Source organism: Taudactylus pleione, unplaced genomic scaffold, assembly GCF_031769625.1.
Source record: "Taudactylus pleione unplaced genomic scaffold, aTauple2 ptg000018l, whole genome shotgun sequence".
Lineage (NCBI taxonomy): Eukaryota > Metazoa > Chordata > Amphibia > Anura > Myobatrachidae > Taudactylus > Taudactylus pleione.
Window position 1 is genome coordinate 2,736 of NW_028284420.1, and position 25,487 is coordinate 28,222.

The window sequence follows — 25,487 nt, forward strand, 5'->3', positions numbered from 1 at the left end:
ACAGGCGCACGCTTGGCACTACTTTGTTGATGGCACGTGCGGCTACTGCGCACACAATTCACAAACACAGAAAATAATTTTTTTTTGGTTTGGACTGGAGTGTACTTTGGGGGTTACAGCACCCTTTAACGGTCAAGCCAGCCGGCCCTTTACTTATGACACAGGTGCACGCTTGGCACTACTTTGTTGATGCACGTGCGGCTACTGCGCACAAATTCACAAACACAGAAAATAATTTTTTTTTTTGGTTTGGACTGGAGTGTACTTTGGGGGTTACAGCACCCTTTAACGGTCAAGCCAGCCGGCCCTTTACTTATGACACAGACGCACGCTTGGCACTACTTTGTTGATGCACGTGCGGCTACTGCGCACACAATTCACAAAAACAGAAAATCATTTTTTTTTTGGTTTGGACTGGAGTGTACTTTGGGGGTTACAGCACCCTTTAACGGTCAAGCCAGCCGGCCCTTTACTTATGACACAGGCGCACGCTTGGCACTACTTTGTTGATGCACGTGCGGCTACTGCGCACACAATTCACAAACACAGAAAATATATATTTTTTGGGTTTGGACTGGAGTGTACTTTGGGGGTTACAGCACCCTTTAACGGTCAAGCCAGACGGCCCTTTTCTTATGACACAGGCGCACGCTTGGCACTACTTTGTTGATGCACGTGCGGCTACTGCGCACACAATTCACAAACACAGAAAATATATTATTTTTTTCGCACTTGGGGGGAGCACCCCTGATGGACAGAGCACCCCCTGGACAACACTACAGCACCCCTTTAGGACTGGGACACTGCACAGGACTTTGGAGTGGACACAGCCCCTATGGAGAACTGACTGCACAACACAGTCCAGCCAGCCCCTATGGACTTTGAAGTAGTGGACACAGCCCCTATTAACAACAGCAGCACAGCACAACACAGCCAGCCCCTATGGACTTTGAAGTAGTGGACAACAGCAGCACTACACTACACTACACAGCCCAGCCAGCCCTAACTCCCACCTTCCCTCTTCACTGTCCACAGCCGAGTGAGAAAATGGCGCCGACGCGGGTACCTTATATAGGATCCAAAACCCGCGAGACTCGGAAGGCGGGATGATGGCGTTTTGCCTCGATTTCAGATCCGAGTCAGGCGGGAAAAGTCGAGCCTGACTCGGATCGGACTCAGATCGGGGGGGCTCGGGGGGGTTCGGATTTCAGAAATCCGAACCCGCTCACCCCTAATATATACACACACACACACACACACATATATATATATATATATATTCATACACAGACATATATATATATATATATATATATATACAAACATACATATGTGTATACACACACGTGTACAGTGTATTACACATACACACATATATATCTAAACACAAACATGCATATGCAATACAAACACACACACACATACCTTGCAGCAGCTGTGGGTTGTAGATGAAGACAGGTCCAGGCACCATGTCATTAGGCTCCTCTCCCTAGCAGGAAAGGAATCACATCATATTGGTCCAGGGCTTAATAATATGATACCCGCTCTCGCGTCTTACAGTTTTGGGTGCTCATAAGCACCACCCTGCGTGTACCACTGGTAACTGCAGGTCAAATGTTTATGAGTAATATAATAACTACTGTATAGGCTATTTAAAAAATAAACTGTTATCATCAATATTAGAGGAAAAAGACCCTTGGGATGAGAAATGACTGCCGGGTAACCCTTTGTTTTCAAGAGTTTTTCAGGTGCAGCCAGCAGAATAGTTCTAAAACTCCACCACCAACAACAACTATGGGCCATATTCAATATGGGGCGAAAAGTCTGTCATCGGCGATAATTTATCGCTGATGACGTCATTTTCACCTGTTTCAATTATCCCAATATTCAATTTCAAAGACTTTTCGCCGGTGCGAAAAGTCTTTGTAAAAAAAAATGGGTATATGTTTTCTCCATGTAATACATGGTGAAAAAAGTGCAGAATTGGGGTTTTGGGGTGCAGAATAAAAGAAAATAGCCTGCAGCCTTTTTAATGTCCCCTAAAAGTCATCTGTGTCAAAAAACATTTTTAAAAATTCTCAGGACACCCCAAAAAATATACTTTCATTTTGGGGGCAAAAAAAAAAATATTGGGGAAAAAGTTTTAAACTACTGAAAATAATTCAGGGGGGTTTCCCATGTATGCGGCTGGTAGCGGCAGGTGCATTTTCTAGAATGCGGCTGGTAGCGGCAGGTGCATTTTTGAAGAATTTTAAAAAATAACTTTAGGAACTTAAAAATATGCTTGTACCCATTTTCATGTGCCCCAAATTTGATAGCTTTTTTTGGAGAGTAAAAATAACAATGCCTAAGTGCTATTCTTCACTAGTTCTTCACAGGCGCAGTTATGCACCTGCCACGGCTATGTAAAAACCCAGACTATCTTCAGCAGGCCAAATCGGGGGTACCCAAAGTGATCCCCCATGTCAGAACATCTTTTGGGGGTTGACAGCATGATTTCCCCAAAAACAAACAGCACTTTTCGATACTTACCTTTCCGCCGGGTACAGTTTTCGCCGGATCCAAATTGAATATGGGGATAAGCGGGCATGCGCCCAATACTTTATCCCTGCAAAAAACGGCGATGATGGCGGACTTTTCTCTTCAAATTGAATATGGCCCTAAAGAGGACACTGTGACTGTGCGTCATGCTGTTGCTGATACGTACTTCTACTTAAGCCTCTATAATTTATTCAATTTCTAGGTCTGAAAGGTTAAATTCTTTACTATACAAGCTAGCCTTCTATAGTTAATCAGCATGAAACAGCATCCATGATAAAAGATACAAGCGAAACACCATCTGCGTCAGTCCAGCAAGGAGATTTGTCAGTGATGCCACAGAGGCCCTCTTCCAAGCTCAAAAATGTATATGAATTAATGTTTTTTTTAATTACCCTGATTTGTAACTTCAAGCATTTGTCAACATCAATTGATTGTAATAGGAGAAGTAACAGTATCAGCTACAAGTTAGCTACATGAGATGGGCATCATCTATGGTGGTGGGCTGTCTGGTAAAGTATAGCTGGTGCCATCATCAGCTGCCATGCTGCTGTCACATGATCACCTGCTGCTGTTTACTTTCAAAACTCTGAGTGGCAGTTGGGAGTCAGAGACAGTTGGACTGTTGGCAGGATGGCGTCGCATCTGGAGGAAGCCAGGAGCTCAGAGGATGAGGAGTTTTCTATCTACAAGAGAAGAAAGAAGATGATGGTTTTGAAGAAAAGAAAGATATCTGACAGTTTGGAGGAGTCTTGGGCCATCAAGAAGGCCAGAAAGAGGATTTCCACCGAGTCTCGCACGAAAGGAAGGAAGAAGTGCCTGCATGTGGAAAACAGCTCTGATGATGGGAGCCAGGAATTTTTTTCTATGGATTATACCAACCAAAACAGTGATAAGAGGAGGAAGAGAGAGGATCAGATAGAAGAAATTGGCATAGACAGTGGAATGATTGCAGACAGGAAGAGAAGGAAAACATCTGGGGAGTTCATTCGCTTTGGTGACTCTAGAAGGAGACAAGAACGAGCAGGTATGGCCGTATCAATATATAAGACATGACAACCAGTAGACTTGGAATAATACAAACCTTACAAGAAAACAACAAAAACAATCTGGACAGTTTAGACCACTCCCATTATCCACAATTACCACACCCATTTCCTATGAGAATCGCACATCCGACAAATTATGTACCTTTTGCCTGGTGGTAAATATGATAACCTTTATGAAGTAATTATTCAATATTATCTGAGGTAATCATTTATGGCCATCACATGCAGTATAACAATATTAGGATTTGCAGCTGAAATTATGAATATAATTAGAAATATGTGTTTAATTTGGCTATAAGTCTTCTTTATCTGTTATTTTCCATCTCTTGGGTCTCTGTTTACTCAAGTTAGCATGGTCCAAGACTACATCTACTGCCCCTAAAGGGAATGTAATCATGGGTCCCACTTAGGGGTAAGGCCAACCACTAGCGAGGTGATATACTGCCATTAGTGGGGTTGTGGTAATTCCAACGAGAACTTGCTTAATGCTAAAGTGTAGTATATAAAGAAAAACAGTTTCATATATTCTATGAAAAAGAACTACAGTGATGAAATGTGCATTAATCAATAAACAACCTTAATTTATATGGATAAACATATGCATTAATAAATACAAAAAATGTACTTTGCTGTTCAAGGGACTACCTGGGACTGTCTGTTATTAGTCTTTTTTTTATGCAGATAATGATCTGTTGCTTTTCCTAAAAATATCACAGTTGGGGCTCTATTCAGCAAACACATTTCTACTAAACAATGCGGATATGAGTGTTACCACATTTTTCAGTACTATTCCCACTATACAGCAAAGTGTTACCAGAGAAGATAACGCAATTATCTTCTCCATTAATACCAGCTCGCATAGTATCACACTGTAGAGCGGAAGCCATTGCTCCCTACAGTTCTTTAATATTTTTGCAACTCATCAAGCATCAAAACATTAAATAAAGGTGTAGACGCTTATTTTATATAATGTCATCTCAGAATAGCGTCATATGAAGAAAAATCCTTCTTTCAGCCTGAAAACAACCAGGATAGAGGGATCTTGTACAATCAGTCCCTGTAGCCGTTCCCAGCAGTATAATGACACAGATTTGTAAAAAAATGCATATATATCTATATATAGCCCATCCCTGAGCTTTTTAATATTGCGCCTCTTTATACACTCCTCTATAGAAACTCCAATTTGGAGTCGGAGGAACATGTTGGGAAGATAAGCAGTATGTATTCAAGCCAGAGAAGCACCGGGAAGGCTAAAAATGGCGGAAAAATGGGCGTGGTCACTTAAAAATGGGGCGTGTCAACATGACACACCTTTATCGTCACTCTGACCATTCCTTTCCATATGCACCTTAACCCCAGTAGTGCCCCTTGTACAGTACCCCCAGTATACAATGTCCCCAGTTGTGGTCCCTCTTATGCAGGCCCATAGTAGTACCCCTTTTACAGTACCCCCAGGAGTGGTCCCCCTTAAGCAGCCCCCCATTAGTTCCCCTTATACAATACCCCCAGTATGCAATGCCCCCAGTAGTGGTCCCCCTTATGCAGCCCCTTATTCAGTGCCCCCGTAGCGGTCCCCCTTATGCAGGCCCCCAACAGTGATCCCCCCTATACAGGGCCCCCTGTAGTGGTTCTCCCTATTTAGTGCCCCCAGTAGTGGTCCCCTAGTAGTAGTTTCCCCCTAGTAGTAGTCCCCAGTAGAGGTTTCCCCTCCCAATGCAGTACCCCCAGTAGTAGCCCCCTCAGTAATGGTGCACCCAGTTGTAGCTCCCCCCCAGTAATGGTGTCCCCAGAAGTAGTAGCTCCCCCCCAGAAATGGTGTCCCCAGTAGTAGTAGCTCCCACCCAGCAATGGTGCCCCCAGTAGTTGTAGCTCCCCCCAGTAATGGTGCCCCCAGTAGTAGTAGGTCCCCCCCAGTAATGGTGTCCCCAGTAGTAGTAGCTCCCCCCCAGTAATGGTGTCCCCAGTAGTAGTCGTCCCCCCCAGTAATGGTGTCCCCAGTAGTAGTCGTCCCCCCCAGAAATGGTGTCCCCAGTAGTAGTAGCTCCCCCCCAGTAATGGTGTCCCCAGTAGTAGTGGCTCCCCCCCAGTAATGGTGTCCCCAGTAGTAGTGGCTCCCCCCCCAGTAATGGTGTCCCCAGTAGTAGCTCCCCCCAGTAATGGTACCCCCAGTAGTAGCCCCCCCAGTAATTGTGCCCCCAGTAGTAGCCCCCCCCCCCAGTAATGGTGCCCCCAGTAGTAGCCCCCCCCCAGTAATGGTGCCCCCAGTAGTAGCCCCCCACAGTAATGGTGTCCAATGCAAAACTAATCCATATGCACTGTCCATAAGCGGCCCTGCAGCACCACCACTCCAGTCCCTCCACACTACAGAATCCTATCTATGACACTTATCTATGACACCTGACCCTCCCTGGCTGGCAGTCCCAACCAGTCCATAGCATCTGACAGTCACTGAATGGCAGCGCAGCAGCTGACTGAAACACACACTAACTGTGAGATGCGGTAAGCAAATCAATTAATTTAATTAGTTTTGCATTGGATTTACATATAGAATATTATGGGATATTATTTAAAACAAAAACGCTGTGCTGCTACTGCCAAATATATATAATATAAAAAAATGGGTATAAGCAGAGGGTGGCTTTAAAATGGTCTATCTATCTATCTCATATCTATCTATCTATCTATCTATCTATCTATCTATCTCATAACTATCTATCTAATATCTATCTATCTATATAATATCTATCTATCTAATATCTATCTGTCTATCGCATAGCTATCTATCTACAGTATCTACTCTATCTATCCATCCATCCATCTCATATTTATCTATCTACAGTATCGATCTATCTATCTAACTCATATTTATCTTTCTATCTCATATCTAGCTATATCACATCTACATACCTCCCAACCGAATGCGGGACATCCCGTTTTTCTGGGACTGTCCCGCTGTCCCACCCGCGGGCCATAGTGTCCCGCGGTGGGGGGGAAGTTGGGGAGACCACAAACCGCTCTCCCAAAGCACGTCCCCCAAAGTGACGATAACGGGGGAAATTGCGAGGCTCTTTCCCATTTTCCATAGACACCTAGCTAAGTTAGAATGTTGGGAGGTATGCATCTATCTATCTATGTCATATCTGTCTCATCTATTTATCTATGTCTCCTATATCATATTTATCTCTCTACCTATGTCACATCTATCTATCTATGTATCTCATATCTATCTATCTATCTATTTATCTATATATCTGTCTATCGTGGGGTCCTTGGCAAGTTATAGATGATAATGTAGTTACTTCCTCAACACATGACTTGCAGTAGTGGTGTTGGCATTATGTGGCAATACAGGGGTGACAAAGGCTGATTGTCTCTGTAATATGTATGGGGGTATCTCTGTTCAGTGTATAGCTAATATATATATGGGGGTATCTCTGTTCAATGTATAGCTGTAACTTATGTTTTAGCAAATGCAGGGGAGATATGTGTGGGCGAGGAGGTCGAGGGGGGCCCCCAGAGATATCAGTGTACCAGGCCCCAAGATTTCTGTTGGCGGCCCTGCCCATGGCTCAACTGAAGATATACCCTTAGTGACCTTCTGTAGCTTCTTTTCTGCTGTCATGTCCCCCTAATCTGTATATCCTCCCCCTCAGCCTGATGGCCTTAGGTTATACTGTAGGTATGTGATTTATCCCTATGTTATTCATCTGCAGTCCTCTTACTAGGGGTGAGCGGGTTCGGATTTCTAAAATCCGAACCCCCCCGAGCCCCCCCGATCCGAGTCCGATCCGAGTCAGGCTCGACTTTTCCCGCCTGACTCGGATCTGAAATCGAGGCAAAACGTCATCATCCCGCCTGCCGAGTCTCGCGGGTTTTGGATCCTATATAAGGTACCCGCGTCGGCGCCATTTTCTCACTCGGCTGTGGACAGTGAAGAGGGAGGGTGGGAGTTAGGGCTGTGTAGTGTAGTGTAGTGTAGTGCTGCTGTTGTCCACTACTTCAAAGTCCATAGGGGCTGGCTGTGTTGTGCTGTGCTGCTGTTGTTAATAGGGGCTGTGTCCACTACTTCAAAGTCCATAGGGGCTGGCTGGACTGTGTTGTGCAGTCAGTTCTCCATAGGGGCTGTGTCCACTCCAAAGTCCTGTGCAGTGTCCCAGTCCTAAAGAAGAGCTGTAGTGTTGTCCAGGGGGTGCTCTGTCCATCAGGGGCGCTCCCCCCAAGTGCTAAAAAAATAATATATTTTCTGTGTTTGTGAATTGTGTGCGCAGTAGCCGCACGTGCATCAACAAAGTAGTGCCAAGCGTGCGCCTGTGTCATAAGTAAAGGGCCGGCTGGCTTGACCGTTAAGGGTGCTGTAACCCCCGAAAGTACACTCCAGTCCAAACCAAAAAAAAATTATTTTCTGTGTTTGTGAATTGTGTGCGCAGTAGCCGCACGTGCATCAACAAAGTAGTGCCAAGCGTGCGCCTGTGTCATAAGTAAAGGGCCGGCTGGCTTGACCGTTAAGGGTGCTGTAACCCCCGAAAGTACACTCCAGTCCAAACCAAAAAAAAAATTATTTTCTGTGTTTGTGAATTGTGTGCGCAGTAGCCGCACGTGCATCAACAAAGTAGTGCCAAGCGTGCACCTGTGTCATAAGTAAAGGGCCGGCTGGCTTGACCGTTAAGGGTGCTGTAACACCCGAAAGTACACTCCAGTCCAAACCAAAAAAAAAATTATTTTCTGTGTTTGTGAATTGTGTGCGCAGTAGCCGCACGTGCATCAACAAAGTAGTGCCAAGCGTGCGCCTGTGTCATAAGTAAAGGGCCGGCTGGCTTGACCGTTAAAGGGTGCTGTAACCCCCAAAGTACACTCCAGTCCAAACCAAAAAAAAAATTATTTTCTGTGTTTGTGAATTGTGTGCGCAGTAGCCGCACGTGCATCAACAAAGTAGTGCCAAGCGTGCGCCTGTGTCATAAGTAAAGGGCCGGCTGGCTTGACCGTTAAAGGGTGCTGTAACCCCCGAAAGTACACTCCAGTCCAAACCAAAAAAAAATTATTTTCTGTGTTTGTGAATTGTGTGCGCAGTAGCCGCACGTGCATCAACAAAGTAGTGCCAAGCGTGCGCCTGTGTCATAAGTAAAGGGCCGGCTGGCTTGACCGTTAAAGGGTGCTGTAACCCCCAAAGTACACTCCAGTCCAAACCAAAAAAAATATTATTTTCTGTGTTTGTGAATTGTGTGCGCAGTAGCCGCACGTGCATCAACAAAGTAGTGCCAAGCGTGCGCCTGTGTCATAAGTAAAGGGCCGGCTGGCTTGACCGTTAAAGGGTGCTGTAACCCCCGAAAGTACACTCCAGTCCAAACCAAAAAAAAAATTATTTTCTGTGTTTGTGAATTGTGTGCGCAGTAGCCGCACGTGCATCAACAAAGTAGTGCCAAGCGTGCGCCTGTGTCATAAGTAAAGGGCCGGCTGGCTTGACCGTTAAAGGGTGCTGTAACCCCCGAAAGTACACTCCAGTCCAAACCAAAAAAAAATTATTTTCTGTGTTTGTGAATTGTGTGCGCAGTAGCCGCACGTGCATCAACAAAGTAGTGCCAAGCGTGCGCCTGTGTCATAAGTAAAGGGCCGGCTGGCTTGACCGTTAAGGGTGCTGTAACCCCCGAAAGTACACTCCAGTCCAAACCAAAAAAAAATTATTTTCTGTGTTTGTGAATTGTGTGCGCAGTAGCCGCACGTGCATCAACAAAGTAGTGCCAAGAGTGCGCCTGTGTCATAAGTAAAGGGCCGGCTGGCTTGACCGTTAAAGGGTGCTGTAACCCACAAAGTACACTCCAGTCCAAACCAAAAAAAAAATTATTTTCTGTGTTTAGCCGCACGTATATATCAAATCGATATAACATAAATGGAGGACCAAACTTTCTCCGATAAAAATAAAATAGAGAAAGATCAAGAACCACTTCCTCCTAGTGCTGAAGCTGCTGCCACTAGTCATGACATAGACGATAACATGCCATCAACGTCGTCTGCCAAGGCCGATGCCCAATGTCATAGTAGAGGGCACATACAATCCCAAATGGCAAAGTTCAGGAAAATGACCTTGAAAAAGACATTTAAATCAGCTGAAGAGAAACGTAAACTTGCCAATATGCCATTTACGACACGGAGTGGCAAGGAACGGCTAAGGTCGATCCCTAGTATGTTCATGACTAGTGGTTCAGCTTCACATGACGATGGAAGCCCTCCTCCCACTAAAAAAATCAAAAGAGTTAAGCTGGCAAAAGCACAGCGAAGAACTGTGCTTTCTAAGAAGATATCACAAATCCCCAAGGAGAGTCCAAGTGTGGTGGTGGTTGCGATGCCTGACCTTCCCAGCACTGGACGTGAAGAGGTGGCTCTTTCCACCATTTGCACGCCCCCTGCAAGTGCTGAAAGGAGCACCCACAGTCCACTTGCTGATATGCAAATTGAAGATGTCACTGTTGAAGTACAACAGGATGAGGATACTGGTGTAGCTGGCGCTGAGGAGGAAGTTGGCGAGGAGGATTCTGATGGTGATGTGGTTTGTTTAAATCAGGCTCCGGGGGAGACAGTTGTTGTCCGTGGGATGAAAAAGCCCATCACGGTCATGCCTGGGCAGAAGACCAAACATTCCACCTCTTTGGTCTGGCAATATTTCTATCCAAATCCGGACAACAACTGTCTTGCCATATGTACCATATGTAAAGGTGAAATAAGTAGGGGTAGGGACGTCAACCACCTAGGAACATCCTCCCTTATACGGCACCTGCAGCGCGTTCATAAAAAGTTACTGTCAAGTTCAGAAACTTTGGCTAAGACCGTAAGCAGTCCAGGGACACCTAAATCCCGTTGTCCTGTTGTATCCAAGCGCCTGCAAACCACACCGTCAACTCCCTCCTCGTCAATTTCCTCCTTAGTCAGGATCGGAAGTAGTCCTGCAGGCCATCTCACTGGCATGACTGACTCTCCTATCCGGGATTCCTCTGGAGGATCCTGCATTGCTACGTCTACTGCTGCCGCTGCTGCTATTGCTGCTGCTGGGAGTCGTTCATCATCCCAGAGAGGAAGTAGGAACACCACTACTTTTACTAAACAATTGACCCTCCAACAGTCCTTAGCGAGGAGGATGAAGTACGACAGCAGTCATCCTGAAGCAAAACGTATAACTGAGGCCTTGACTGCTATGTTGGTGTTAGACGTGCGTCCGGTATCCGCCATTAGTGCAGTGGGATTTAGACAATTGATGGAGGTAGTGTGTCCCCGGTTCCAAATCCCGTCTAGATTCCACTTCACTAGGCAGGCGATACTGAGACTGTACAGAAACGTCAGAAAAAGTGTCCTCAGTGTCCTGAAAAATGCCGTTGTACACAATGTCCACTTAACCACGGACATGTGGACAAGTGGAACAGGGCAGACTAAGGACTATATGACTGTGACAGCCCACTGGGTAGATGTATCACCTTACGCAGCAACAGCAGCAGCGTCACCAGTAGCAGCATCTCAGAAACGCCAGCTCGTTACAAGGCAGGCTACGCTGTGTATCACCGGTTTCAGTAAGAGGCACACCGCCGACAACCTCTTAGAGAAACTGAGGGAAATCATCGCCCAGTGGCTTACCCCACTTAGACTCTCCTGGGGATTTGTGATATCTGACAACGCCACCAATATTGTGCGGGCATTACATCTGGGCAAATTCCAGCACGTCCCATGTTTTGCTCACACAATAAACTTGGTGGTGCAGAATTTTCTGAAAAGCGACAGGGGCGTGCAGGAGACGCTTTGGGTGGCCCGAAAAATTTCTGGCCACTTTCGCCATTCAGCGACTGCGTGCCGAAGACTGGAGCGCCAGCAAACACTCTTGAACCTGCCCCGCCATCACCTGAAGCAAGAGGTTGTGACGCGGTGGAACTCAACCCTCTATATGCTTCAGAGGATGGAGGAGCAGCAAAAGGCCATACAAGCCTATACATCCACCTATGACATAGGCAAAGGAGGGGGTATGCACCTGACTCAAGCGCAGTGGAGAATGATTTCCGTGTTGTGCAAGGTTCTCCAGCCCTTCGAACTTGCCACACGTGAAGTCAGTTCAGACACAGCCAGCTTGAGTCAGGTCATTCCCCTCATCAGGCTTTTGCAGAAGCAGCTGGAGAAAGTGAAGGAGGAGCTAAGACGGAGCGATTCCGCTCGGCATGTGGGACTTGTGGATGAAGCCCTTCATTCGCTTTGCCAGGATTCCAGGGTGGTCAATCTGTTGAAATCAGACCACTACATTTTGGCCACCGTGCTTGATCCTAGGTTTAAAGCCTATGTGGTGTCTCTCTTTCCGGCCGACACAAGCCTGCAGAGGTGCAAAGACCTGCTGGTGAACACACTGTCAGCTGAAGCGGAACGTGACACGTCAACGGCTCCTTCTTCATTTTCTCCCGCAACTGGGGCTGCCAGGAAAAAACTTAGGTATCCTAAGCAACCCGCTGGCGGTGATGCAGGGCAGGCAGGACCAAGTTTGGACATCTGGTCCGGACTGAAGGACCTGGCAACAATTTCTGACATGTCTACTGTCACTGCATTTGATACTGTCACCATTGACAGAATGGTGGAGGATTACATCGGTGACAGCATCCAAGTAGGCATGTCAGACAGTCCATACCTGTACTGGCAGGAAAAAGAGGCAATTTGGAGGCCCCTGTACAAGCTGGCTCTATTTTACCTGAGTTGCCCCCCCTCCAGTGTGTACTCCGAAAGAGTGTTTAGTGCAGCCGGGAACCTTGTCAGCGAAAGGCGTAGGAGGTTGCTTCCACAGAATGTGGAGAAGATGATGTTCATCAAAATGAATTATCAGCTCTTCCAGGCAGACCAGCCTCCAGAAGGTACAGAGGGACCTGTGGTGGTGGATTCAAGTGGGGACGAGTTAATACTTTGTGAGGATGAGGATGTACACACTGAAGAGGGTGAGGAATCGGTGGATGAGGAGGATGAGGATGACATCTTGCCTCCGTAGAGCCAGTTTGTGCAGGGACACATTAATTGCCAGCTTGTTTTGTGGGGGCCCAAACGAACCAATCATTTCAGCCACAGTTGTGTGGCAGACCCTGGCGCTGAAATGATTGATTTGTTAAAGTGTGCATGTCCTGTTTATACAACATAAGGGTGGGTGGGAGGGCCCAAGGACAATTCCATCTTGCACTTCTTTTTTTTCTTTGCATTATGTACAGTTTGGGGCCTAGTTTTTCTAACTGCCATCCTGTCTGCCACTGCAGTGTCACTCCTAGATGGGTCACGTGTTTGTGCCGCCCACTCGTGTCGCTTAGCATAGTCATCCAGCTACCTCGGTGCAACCTTTTGGACATGAAAACACTATTGTGAGGTGTGAGGTGTTCAGAATAGACTGGAAATGAGTGGAAATTAAGGTTATTGAGGTTAATAATAGCATAGGAGCAGAGAAACCAACAAATTCTGTGATTTTAGCTGTTTTTATGCTTTTTAAAAAAAAAATACAGATCCAAAACACAAAACCCAGAACCCAAAACACGGAAGGGTGGTTTTGGCAAAACCAATCCAGATCCAAAACACGAAGAAAGATCCAGATCCAAAACCAAAACACAAAACACGAAAAGTGGCCGGTGCACACCCCTACCTCTTACCTCTGCAGCTGCCTAGCCCCACCAAGCCTTAAATTGCCCCACCAGCCATAATGCAATCACTAGGTGTCCGAGGGAGGGGGTGATTACTCCTTCTAGATAGAAAATGCAACATTTCCCTTTTATCATGCATTGTTAGGGGATATCGGGCATAGGGGACTAGATAATGATAACCACACCCAGTGCTGTTACATGGCTATGGAAATAGGATGCTTAATTTAAAGGGGCAGCAGGCATAATTACTATGAGAAAGAGATTGTGCTCTCCTGCATGGGCACCTTACAGCTGCCTACAATAGGTATATGTTTACTGCTGAAGAGTATGTGGTTTTATCCTGTTATTTACATATGGGGCAGGATTTAGTGCAGTAAATGGTTTGTCACAACTAAACCTCTGATATCTTGAATCACAGTTAACATGACCCATTCCATTAGATACAAAATGCTCTGCTCCTAGGGTCCCACGTAATGTATGATTGCAGTCACCTGTGCTGAACTAGGTAATTGATGAGACAGGTGTTTCAGCACAGGTGTCTGCAATCATAAATTAAGAGGGAAGTCCAGGAGCAGAGTATTTTATTCCTAATGGAATGGTCACGTTGGAGCATACTTACCGACTTTTCTGCAGGGGGCTTCGGGAGGGGGCTGCCAGGTCCATCCAGCAGGGAGGGTGGGGGCGGTTCAGGTAGGCGGAGCGAGGGCGTGCCGACACGATCGCATCATAGTGGCCCCACCCCCCACTTTAGAATGCCAGTATTACTGGCATTATAAGGCAGGGGGTGGGGCTACGATGACGAAATTCAGCGCGAATCGCATCATCGCACCCCCGGACCGCCCACTTTTGCGGGTTTGCGAGATGGCGGAGGCCATTCCGGGGGACTTGCCTAGTCTTGCGGGGTGCCGGGAGCAGCACCCGATTATCGGGAGAGTTCTGGGAGAGTAGACAAGTATGCGTTGGAGGGTCTGAGTTAAGCTGTCAGTAACCCGGGTTATATGAATAAATAGCATAATACATTCTGTTTGCTGCAACAAACTTTGCTGCATCTGTAAAACCATAATCTTTTACCACCTTAAATAAACTGGTTAATTACACGCATGATTACAGCTGACTGCATGCAGCTGGATAATGATCATGTGTCTGGTTCTAAATGCAGAGTGCAATGCGAGTTGGCCATAATAGCTCCAGCATTGCATATATGGAACTAAGGGCCTGAAACAGCATGGATTGCAACTGCATACGCATATCGGTCAATGGTGCATACTGCGCATGCACCGCAGTACGCATGTGAAGGTTAGCATTGCATTTACACACGCAGATAGAAAGCCATCGCAGAGTGAGTGATGGGATGTCAGTGTTTGGGGGTGGTGACGAGGGAGTGGTAGGAGAAACCCAGGCGTGCCTGTCCGTTTGAACGCCATTACATGGGTGTGCATACATTAGCTACTGTGACGACATATGCAGCCTGAGTACTCACTGCATGCAACGGAACTTGCAATTCCTGAGACAGGAAAGATTCAGTATATAGGAAAGATTCCTGGACTGCACACCCTGAATATATATATATATGCAGCTGTGGCTGCTCTTAACTATTTCTTTTACACTTCACTTTTCCTATTATGGCGGTGCCCTAAGGTGGCTTAGCTGGGCTAGTTTGGGGGTGTCGTGCGATCTGGATTTGACCCCTAGTATGTTAGGGACCTACCCTAAAGAGGTTACCTGGATATGGTGGGTAGGCCCATAACCTTGGCCATGATTATGCGAAAAGCTCTATCGATTGCAAAATTTGATTTCAAATGTATTTATATATAATTAGTAATTTGGGGTTGTGCACCTGTGATCTGTTTGTTTCAATTCCTGGGACAGGTCAGACCTGCTGTAATTCTGTTAGAGGGGCCGATGTTACTCATTGTTACCGCTTTATACGCAGGACTGAGAGGTATTACGGATGTGAGAAAGCGGTAGTGGGCGTCTCTATGCTGGCTGAGTGGTTGCAAACATTAGCATATTTTGCAGCAGAACTGCATGCATTATCACAGCTGCGATCGCAATAGCGATCTATAATGAAACAGGCCCTAAATACAGATATCACCCACACACTGAGTTGTATGCATCCTTGTGACTGGACTGCTACAATCTGTACCCTTGGCTTCATAGCTGTCATTATTTTCAGTTCTCACTTGTGTCAGCCCTTTCCCTGGTGCAAGAGATCCTCCTGAATATACAGGTGTATTTACACATATGCACAATCCCTGCATAGCCCACAATTATGTGGAGATGCTCCTAATAAGCTATGTCTACTTGTTACTCATAGAGGAAACAATTCCATTGTAAGATGTTTCATTGTAGTTCCGGGGAGTATTTTAAATGTCAATACAAAAATGGAGCACAGCATACAATCTGACCTCTACATTAATGAAATACTTGGGGTATAACTGAATACTTTATAGCGTTTTTTATGTATTTAGGTCTGTTTACTGTAATATGCTCCCCCTTGAGTTGCTGCAACTCCACATACTATTGCATGTTACCAGGGCCGGCTCGAGGAGGAGTCACGCCCTGTGTGGAGAGGGAATACGATGCCCCTCACCATGCGCTCGGTAAAGTCGTGAGCGCCCAAAAAGGAGGCGTGGCCTAATTATCGTTGACCATGCCCCCTAAGTGATGCTAATTGGGGACGTGCCTGTATGGCACGTCTCCCATTTAACGTCAGACTGGGGGCAAGCCCAGCACTCCTTCAGTAGCTGGGCTGCCCCCAGCCCTCTTCCTGTACTGTATTGTCCATTACTTTTCTATGAGGCGGCACAGCTGCGGCGGTGGGAGTGCCCAACTTCCCGACCACCAACGGGACACTTCGGGTGGACACTTCGGGTGGAACAGCAGGGCAGTGCCCAAAAAATGTGACTGTCCTGCTGAAAATCGGGAAGGTTGGCAGGGGTGTGCCCTCAATGGGGTGGCACCCCTCTTCGACTGCAATGGTTGAACATGCCTCGTGCCGGCCCTGCATGTTGCTTTAGCCTTGACATCTCATCTTGTGCTAATCCCTACTAACTACAATAGGTGCAAGGGGTACACCTGCTTTAGGGCCCAGTGCTGAGGGGGGCTGATCTACCTTGTCAAAGTTATAGGTCTTATATTTTTTACCATTGGGCAGTCTCGGACTTGAGCATGAAGGGCCCACCGGGGGAATGCAGTGATAGTGGCCCATATTTGGGGTTGTTGCCAGCCTCCACAGAGGCTTGGCTAACCATTAAGATTGCATGGTCTGAGTCCCTTAAAGAATCTATATAGTAAATACTGCTAATGCATGCAAGATAATGTACAAGATTAATAACAGCAATGCATTGTAGAAAATACATCATAGTCCTATGCAGTATAATTTAACATATGTATAATTAATAATTCAAGTGTACAGTCTGGAACCTGAGCACTAGAGAAGAGGGTAGGCCCTTGGGCAGTGGGGCCCACCAGGGGTCTACCCTGTACCATTGTGGGCCAGTCCTACATAGGGGTCTTCTCAAACTTTTGCTATGGGGTCTTTAAATACCTAGTTACACCCCTGGCCCCACCTAAAGTTTATATTGCAAAGGCACCTGGCAAAATAAGGGACTAGCACTCCTCCCTCACAGTTATAGTACATTATTCCTACACAATATAATGTATAAAGTGCAATATAGCCCACAGGGGACAATTGTGCCTTCACATTGCCATTAATAAATAAGACATATTCTAGAGACAACCAGGGTTACAGAGAGTTTTCAGGCATGCAGTTGTATGGGGATACGGGAAGTTACACACTGCGCAGCAGCACAGGCGCATTGTCAGGACTTGGGGCAGTCAGCACAGAATGCCGGCAGTGCGAGTGATCACGGTATACAGCGCTTACTGCTCAGTCATTTCACATCTCCCATTCTGGGATCAACATAACCAACATAACCACTGTGGATCCCATGTAACCATCCCCAATGAATAAATATACCTTCCATCCTATAAAGCCCATAATAACATCAATATTTAATAAATAACCCTCATCCCCACCTTAAATTAATAGACATTGCCAAGATGCCACTATTATATTAATATCCCTCATCATTAAATGAACAGTTCCCATCCACTGCTAAATGATTACCCCACCACACCAATAAATTAATAGCCCAGACCACATCCCCATTATATTAAATATCTCCACACTAATAAATAGCCAAGTCCTCTATCCAATAACATTAAATTACTAACCCACAAAATAATAATAAAATGAATAGCTCAGTCCCCTGCTTTAAAACAGTCTTCCTGCAGCCTGAGCTCAAGGGGCTTAGGGATGCTGTGTATTCTCGTCTCTCCCCATTTACATGCACTGCTCACCTGGCCAGCCCAGCAGGATTGCCCACTCACTGCTGCTGCTGGCTTTTTGCAGGGCTGATAAGTGTAAGTAAAATTATGTTTTATACAGTTATAAAAATGGTATATATATATATATATATATATATATATCACTATAGTTTTTTTTACCTGTATAAAACTCTTCTTTTAAATTGTTCCAAAAATTGATTTATTAAATAATCTACATATTTATTAATTGCGTTTTACCAAATCAGGTGTAAACAGTTATTTACATAATTTGATCATTTAAAAAAATCAACAATTTTGGGGTCATTTTTGGAAAATATTAGCCAATTAAATTGTTAAGCAATGGGGCCCACTGAGGATATCCCAGATACACGGATGGTCAGCAATATGACACCAGCCAGAGGTGCAAATACCCCTCCACAGCCCATCCCTGACCATTTTTCCAACAGTAGCAATTGATGACCCACTTTTCTCTGTATGGCTGAGTTTATGTGCTCTCTCTGTACACAACAGTATTCTGACTGCATTACAGTTACATAATGGTGTAATACAATAATGTACATGCATTTTACATGTGCCTCTAAAAGCTCTATTTTACTACTATCCGCATTGGGAATGCAGATTGTAGTGTGATATTACTCCGGTCAGCTGACATCCCATACTGCACTGGGACCCAGTCACCTGATGACCGGGCCGCAGTGCAGTAAGGTAGACCAGCTGACCAGAGGGAGGACATCAACGGAGCCCCGAACTCCGGTCCCTGGACTCAGGTAAGTACTTTTTTTTTTTCCAATTATGCGAAATGTGATCTGATTACTAAAAATAAGTGATATGTGGGGTTGGAGTAGAATTTTACAAATTCTACTCCAATTGCCCTGTAGTAACTTTAGGTGAAACTAAAATAATGTGAAAAGGGTATGAAAACACCCTTTTTCACTTAATTTTAGTAAAACTAATGATAATAAATAGAGCGCTAACGCTGAATAGTAAATGTTACATTGTTCACTTTTTTATCCCTATAAGGAGGAAGTGGTGTTCAGGAAGCTGCTCCTGGAGAAACAGTCTCTACATACATCAAGAGGCTGTCCTTCTGCCATCTACTGGGCCAGGGCAGCTTTGGGAAGGTAAGTCATGTGACTGTGGTTACATAACTCAGGTAACAACTGTGTGACTCAGACATTGTAGTAAAGGAGGCATCATGAATATATTATCATTGTCATTCCATGCACGTCATTAAGCATCACCATAAAGCAGTGGGGCAGGGCCAGATTAATGCTTATATTGCAGGGGCCCCTTCAAGCCACACGGAGCTTCCCCTTAAGCCTTCTCCCCTCCTACCCCCAAAGACTCTGCCGCTGACTTATCTGAGTGACGGCGTGCGGGCGTGACCTCCTCCCGGCAGAGTTGCTGCCTGGTCCTCCAATTGGCGTCATGGACGTAATGTGTCACATGGCGCCGGTGAGAAGACTCGGGAGCCGCTCTGAGCTGTATGCATGGGCACTGTCACTGGACACCTGTTCTCGGCAGGGTCACACTGATCCTGTGTGGGGGCCCCTCCATGTGTGGGGCCCAGGGACGACCGCCCCTGTCGCCCCCCCCTTTCTGCAGTGTGGGCAGGACTTAATGGCACTATTCCCCTCAGTCACATCATTAATCTGGGAATATTCTGGAGTCTCATTCCAGGAAAGTAGCCAGGTAGGCCTTACTCCTGTGCTGGCTGACTGCATATTACTATTGTCATTTACAGAAACGTCATCCACAGTCTACTCTGTTATAGAATCAAATAATATCTAAAAATGAAATTTTTTTTTCTTTAATGACACTGGAAATACAATATACCGCTAACCTCTAAAGATATGGAGCTACCTGGATACGTATGGAGGTAATAAAATGTAAGTAGAATTATGATTGTGTGTGTATGCCTCTATCACCTGTAGGTCCTGCTGGCTGAGGACTCTCTGACTGGTCAGCGACTGGCAGTGAAGGTCATCAAGAAGAGAAAGCTGCTATTGAAGAACCCGGAGCTGGTGTTTGTGGAGCGCAGGGTGCTAGAGGTTGCGTCTGGTAGTGCCTTCCTCATCCATGGTCACCTTGCCTTCCAGACCACGGTACAGTGTATTTCTTATTAGACAAGGATAATTAGTTGGGATCTTTATTTATATTTACACATTTAACATAAATACAGGATTCATCTCTTCTTGGGTAATAATGTTACTATGAGCCAGTACGCTCACTTGGAGTTGTTGCAATGTTCTCCTAATAAAATGTATTATATGACTATTGTGTGTGTCCAATCAAACAGAACCATCTATTTCTGGGTCTGGAATACGCAAGTGGCGGGGACTTATACCAGTTCCTGCAGAGGAAAGGCTGCTTGGACATCACCAGCGCAACGTAAGCACCTCAAATACAACAGACATGTACTGAAATGAACTGTAACAGGGTGTGCAGAGATAGGGACAGTATAAAGGTTGTACTCCTTTTATAAATTCCCCTTAGTATTTCCTACCCCTACACCTTTACCCAAAGCTGGGATGCTAGATGGCCCAGCAGCTAACATTACTGGGTACCTTGTCCTTATCAATAGAGCTTGTTTAAGATAATAATACTCAGTTTTGAGCTGCATTACATCTGCATTGAAAGGATTTAGACTTAAATAAAATGCAGACTTTAATGTACATGCCCCCATCCCATACACCTGGGCCATCCTCTCCAGGGAATGGCAAATGTTCAATGTAATCTTTTCATTAAGGTACGGTCTGATCACCTTAATTTGGTCTTTATGTGGAATGTGAGTATGGATAGAATAACATGCAGGGGCACAGAGAGAAGGGGGAGCAGATACTAATTACCGGGGCCTGAACTTGTTTGAGGGGCTTGGCAGGGTGCCTGGGCCAGCTGTTGAGGGGGATAAACACCCCCCTTTGCAGGTGCACATAGTATTTTCCACTAATTTTTTTCAGGGGGATTTGACCACACCCCCTATATATCTCCTGGTCCCACCATTGTATGATAGCCCTGCTAATATATGGCCTATTTGATCATGGAATGTCATGCATATATATCAATGTGCTGATCATGTGGGGGCATAGTTCTGAGAATGTGTCAGTGATAACAGGGTGTCATGTGACAGGGGCAGTGTTATGACATGAGGGGGTAAGTGGGGATATCAGGTTTTCTACCTTTTTCTAATGTCAACAAGTTACAGTCATTTCCTCTCTTTAAGGTTCTACGCAGCTGAGATCATATGTGGTGTACAACACCTGCACTCTAAGGGTATCATCCATCGGTAATTATACTAATAATTCCAATTTTATACATAATCAGGTCACAGTGATGTGCACTTTCTTATTACGCTTAAAGTAAGAACTGAAATCACTGTAATCACTAGGTGGCGCTGTCTGCAAAATGTGACTCCTGTAATACTACTGGTAATTCATGTACAGTATATATTTCTCACTAGACAAAACAGTTCTCATTTATTATAAATATTTCTTTTTAGAGACCTAAAGCCAGATAACATCCTGATGGCAGAGTCTGGTCATCTGAAAATTGCTGATTTCGGCCTGGCAATCGATAACATCTTTGGTGACCAGACAGCCACAGCCTACGCTGGAACCCCTGGATATATGGCACCAGAGGTGAGGGGTGTAATATATTATTACTATCAGCAGCATATGCTCCGGCTTACACCTGGCAGATGTCACATACACTTAATATATTATTAATCAATGTTTTTTGCCATTTGTTTTGACTGCAAAATACAGTGTATACATCACTTTTAGGCATAAAATTTAAAAATCTTTTTTAAGACATAGAAAAAACTCTCCATATGGAGAAAACAATGGTTACACCACACACAAATAAAACATTATGGGCCTAAGTCAGAGGTGGGAGCAGACGTGACTGTGTCTTTGGTGATCGCCCGTATGTGATACTATGTAATGCCACTACACAGCCCTTCCCTGGTGTACATCTGTGTGTGCAAGGACTGAGATGTCACTATGGGCATATGTAGATGCTGTAATACTGCCTGGTGCATCTGTAGTCACCACCATCGGTCACACCATAGAAACTTATACCAGCCCTATGGCAGGTGCAGATTATACAAGTGATTGAGCACCCATGTACACAAACACGTTACTGACATGCCCATAAGACAGACCATCTCTGTGCATCTGTTTAGCCACCTCCCAGTCACCACCCAGGAATGCCAGGAACTTCTCCTAGACATGTCTGATGGTGTGCGGCTCATCAGTGTCTTTGTGCGCACACACTGTGTAACACATGCGCCGTAGGAGTTTTAGGGATTTTCGGGTAAGTGCAGTAGTAAAACATTGCCCAACTCTGTGACCATCGGCATTGCGTCCAATTCAGAATCAGGCCCTATATGTCCCGTCAGCATAGGTGGTGCATTCGCCATCATTCATTGACAAGTGGGTCGCTAGTGCTGGTGATCATCATCATCAGTGAATGTGCACACGTCCCTGACCTACCCCAAATAATAATTCTGGCCTCCATCTGTTCATAGCTGGGTCATCACACCTTTATTATACTCTTAATAAGAGCGTCACTGACCTGCCTACCCAGGAGCAAGCATGTGTGACAGCAGTGCTGGGGAAGTACTCTGTGGCACCCTGTGCCAGCCCCGCCCCTGAATATGTGACTTCATGGTGTTACGACACTCCAGGCAGCTCTACAGGCTGCAGGGTGTGTGTTTGTAGTGACCAGGCACCCTGCAAGCCAAATACAGGAGCCTGGGACAGAGACAGTGCCATACCAAGGGCCCTGCACAATGACACTGCTCACACTTCCCTAATAACATCACTGAGTGGCAGATTCACTGTGAGTTCTGTCTGTGGAAGTCACGGCTAAGGATGGCCATCAACCATCGATATTTAACAAGCATTAAAGGTTTACTACCGATGGGCAACGGTTTTGCTATCGATTGCAGAGAGCCAATGGAGCTCAATGTTTTTTTCTTCTACAGAGAGACAAGGGGCCTGATTCAGACCCACTCGCGAGCGGCTGTCCGCTCGCAAGTGGGTCGATGTTTTGGACTGAGCATGCGCACGACGGAGGGAGCTCCGTCGTGCGCATGCGCCAGACGCGACGAGCGAAGGAAAGTCCTTCGCTCGTTGTGTCCGATCAAAGGGGGCGTGCTGTCAATGTTGATTGACAGCACGCCCCCTTTGGTGGGCGTGCCAGGGGCGTGCCTCCCTGACGGGGGCGTTCCCACGGGAACGCCTCCCGTCAAAAGCCGGCCCACTGACATCACTAGTGATGTCAGTGGGAGTGATTTTGGCTCTGATAGAGCCAAAATCACTCCGGAGCTTGCGGTTGAAAACCTCAACCGCAGGCTCCGGCACGCAAATTCGATGGTCGCGATGGTCTCGACCATCGCGACCATCACAATGCACGCTCATATAGCCTGTGGGTGGTGACCCACAGCTATACGAGCGTCCAGGAGGACGCTCCATGAAAATGGAGCCCGGCCCTCATTCAGAGCGTGCGCTCTGCTCAGAGCGTACGGCTCTGAATGAGGGCCAAGGAGCTTAGCTGTGCCCCCTGGTAGCCTGCTAAGTCCCACCCCATGTTTTATATTGGCCTGCGACCCACTATTTACTAGGCAGCAGTGGCCATCAAGTGGTGCAAACCATCAATGGTTTTCCATAGATGTTTTGTTTTGCACCATCGATGGTTATCATCGATGGCACCATGGAAGGTGACCATCAATAGAAAGCCCTATATGACCATTCCTAGTCACGGTTGTGACGTTTTTAGCCACTTCAAGCAATTTGCGGCAAAGACTCAGCTAATAGAATGCTGCCCAAAGTGTTACCTACTGAAAGAGGTGGGATGATAATAGCAAAGAGCTAGTGCCAATGAGACACAGACACATGGCATATAGTAGATAATGATAGAGTAACAATGTGCTATAATATCTCTCTCTTATGGTAGATGCTGGCAGGAGAGGAGTACAACGCTGGAGTGGATTGGTATTCATTTGGTGTCATCATTAATGAAATGTTTACCGGAACCCGTCGCTACCATCCCAGACGGTTCCACAAGGCAGGAGCTGTGGCTAAAGACATCGTTAAGCAGCTCCTGTGTAAAAATCCATCCAGGCGTTTGGGAGTCACCGGAAACATCCGCCAGCATCCTTTGTTCCAGCGTATGGATTGGGTCTCGCTGGAAGCCCTTAGACTCCCACCACCACATGTCCCTGACCCAGTAAGTATAGGAAAAAAAGCAGTTTTGCACAATTAATGCATTTAAAGATAATAAGGGTCATTTACAAATATAATAAAAAGATGGTCATCTATCATTTTATGATGAGAGGACATCGCTCAGCCTATCCACATGGTGAGCACTGTGGCATTACCAGCTTTATTAAGCTAGTGAAATAACTGCAATCACACTGCACCCATATGTAATAAGTGATTTCATGTACATTATTATATTGAGTCCAGCCACTGCCAACATGGAACTCCGGAGAGCTAAGTATTGAACATGGGTGCAGGGTATATGGTCAGGGCAGCTACTAGGGGGGCACATGCCCTTGATGCTGGTCTTGGGGGCACTGAGAACAGGCTGCTGAGCGGGGGCCTAAGGTACCTGGCTGTTAGTGTGGGTTTGGAGCTGCATGCCGGGACTGGCAGGCAGCTGCCCGCTGCCCTGCAGAGACACAGAGCTGCAATCATTCTCATGTAGCGCCAATCAGAGCTTGTGGACCAGCTGCAAATCAGCAGCGGCTACCGGTCTGCAAGCTCTGATAGGCCCGTGACCGGTGTCACATTAGAATGATGGTGGTGTTTGTTTCTCAAGGGCTGTGGACGGTTGCCTGCCAATGCAGGCATGTGGCCCCAAATCCTTAGCTGGAAAGTAAGCTTGCCAATGCGGCATGCAGCTCCAACTTTTAGGGTGAGGGGCTTCAAATCCTGGGAACAAGGTGAGAGACTTCGGGGAAGGAAGGGGGACATAAATGTGTAAGGTGCATTATGGTGGGTTAATGTGTAAAGGGTATTACTGTGGCATAATGTGTAAGAGGGCATTATTATGGCATAATGTGTAAGGGGCATTACTGTGGCATAATGTGTAAGGGGTATTAAGGTGGCTTACTGTCTAAGGGGCATTACTGTGGCATAATGTGTAAGGGGCATTAGTGTGGCATAATGTGTTGTAAGGGACATTACTGTGGTATAATGTGTTGTGGGCATTACTGTGTTGCGTAATGTAATACATGAAACCACACACCCTTTTCAGGAGTGCACATGCATTGCACGTAAAAAAATGTCTTCTTTGTTGTTTTTTTGGGGGGGAGGGGCCAAATTACTGCCTTCCCGCGGGTGAGAAAAATCCTAGTTTTGGCCCTGGTATGGTTTGGGCCCCAGTAGACTTTGCAGCCTACAATATATGCACCGCACACCCCGCACCCTTTATAGAGAGGCCACTGAGCAGAACCACACTACACTAGTCTGTGCTATCAGCGGATCCATAGATACATGTCACATCTTACTTTTTTCTAACACTTTTAGCTTTTATGAATTTAAAATCAGATTTTAGTACATGGATGTTTATTTGTCTCTTCTTCCTGTAGCCCACCATTGAACACAGCTCCCGAGGATGTAACATCGAGGAGATGGAAGCAGCAGAGGCTCAGATAACACCACTGAGCTCAATGGACCAGGAGCTGTTCAGAGGGTTCTCATATGTGGGCTCCAACTGGAGGACCTTCCCCAGAACACCAGCCTTCCACCTGCATGGAGCGAGATGGCCTAACACCTGGAAGATGGTTATGGAACGAAGAGATGGTTTTAAGCTGATGGTTTTCGTATTCATGTTTATATTTTATGTGTATATTCTCTATATAAGTTAAGAGTATAATTTTAACACATTTTCTTTTCTATTCTTCTGA

At 45.9% G+C, this 25,487-nt stretch overlaps 1 protein-coding gene across 1 annotated transcript; it reads left to right on the forward strand.

Annotated features, from left to right (window-relative positions):
• The first annotated feature begins 3,246 nt into the window (after nt 1-3,246).
• On the forward strand, nt 3,247-25,487 carry LOC148540588 (protein kinase C delta type-like). Its single transcript, XM_088442856.1, has 8 exons — nt 3,247-3,565; nt 18,593-18,693; nt 19,507-19,677; nt 19,872-19,963; nt 20,796-20,858; nt 21,072-21,210; nt 23,531-23,803; nt 25,170-25,487. The coding sequence occupies exons 1-8, from the start codon at nt 3,247-3,249 to the stop codon at nt 25,446-25,448; spliced, it is 1,437 nt and encodes a 478-aa protein (XP_088298982.1). The 3' UTR covers nt 25,449-25,487.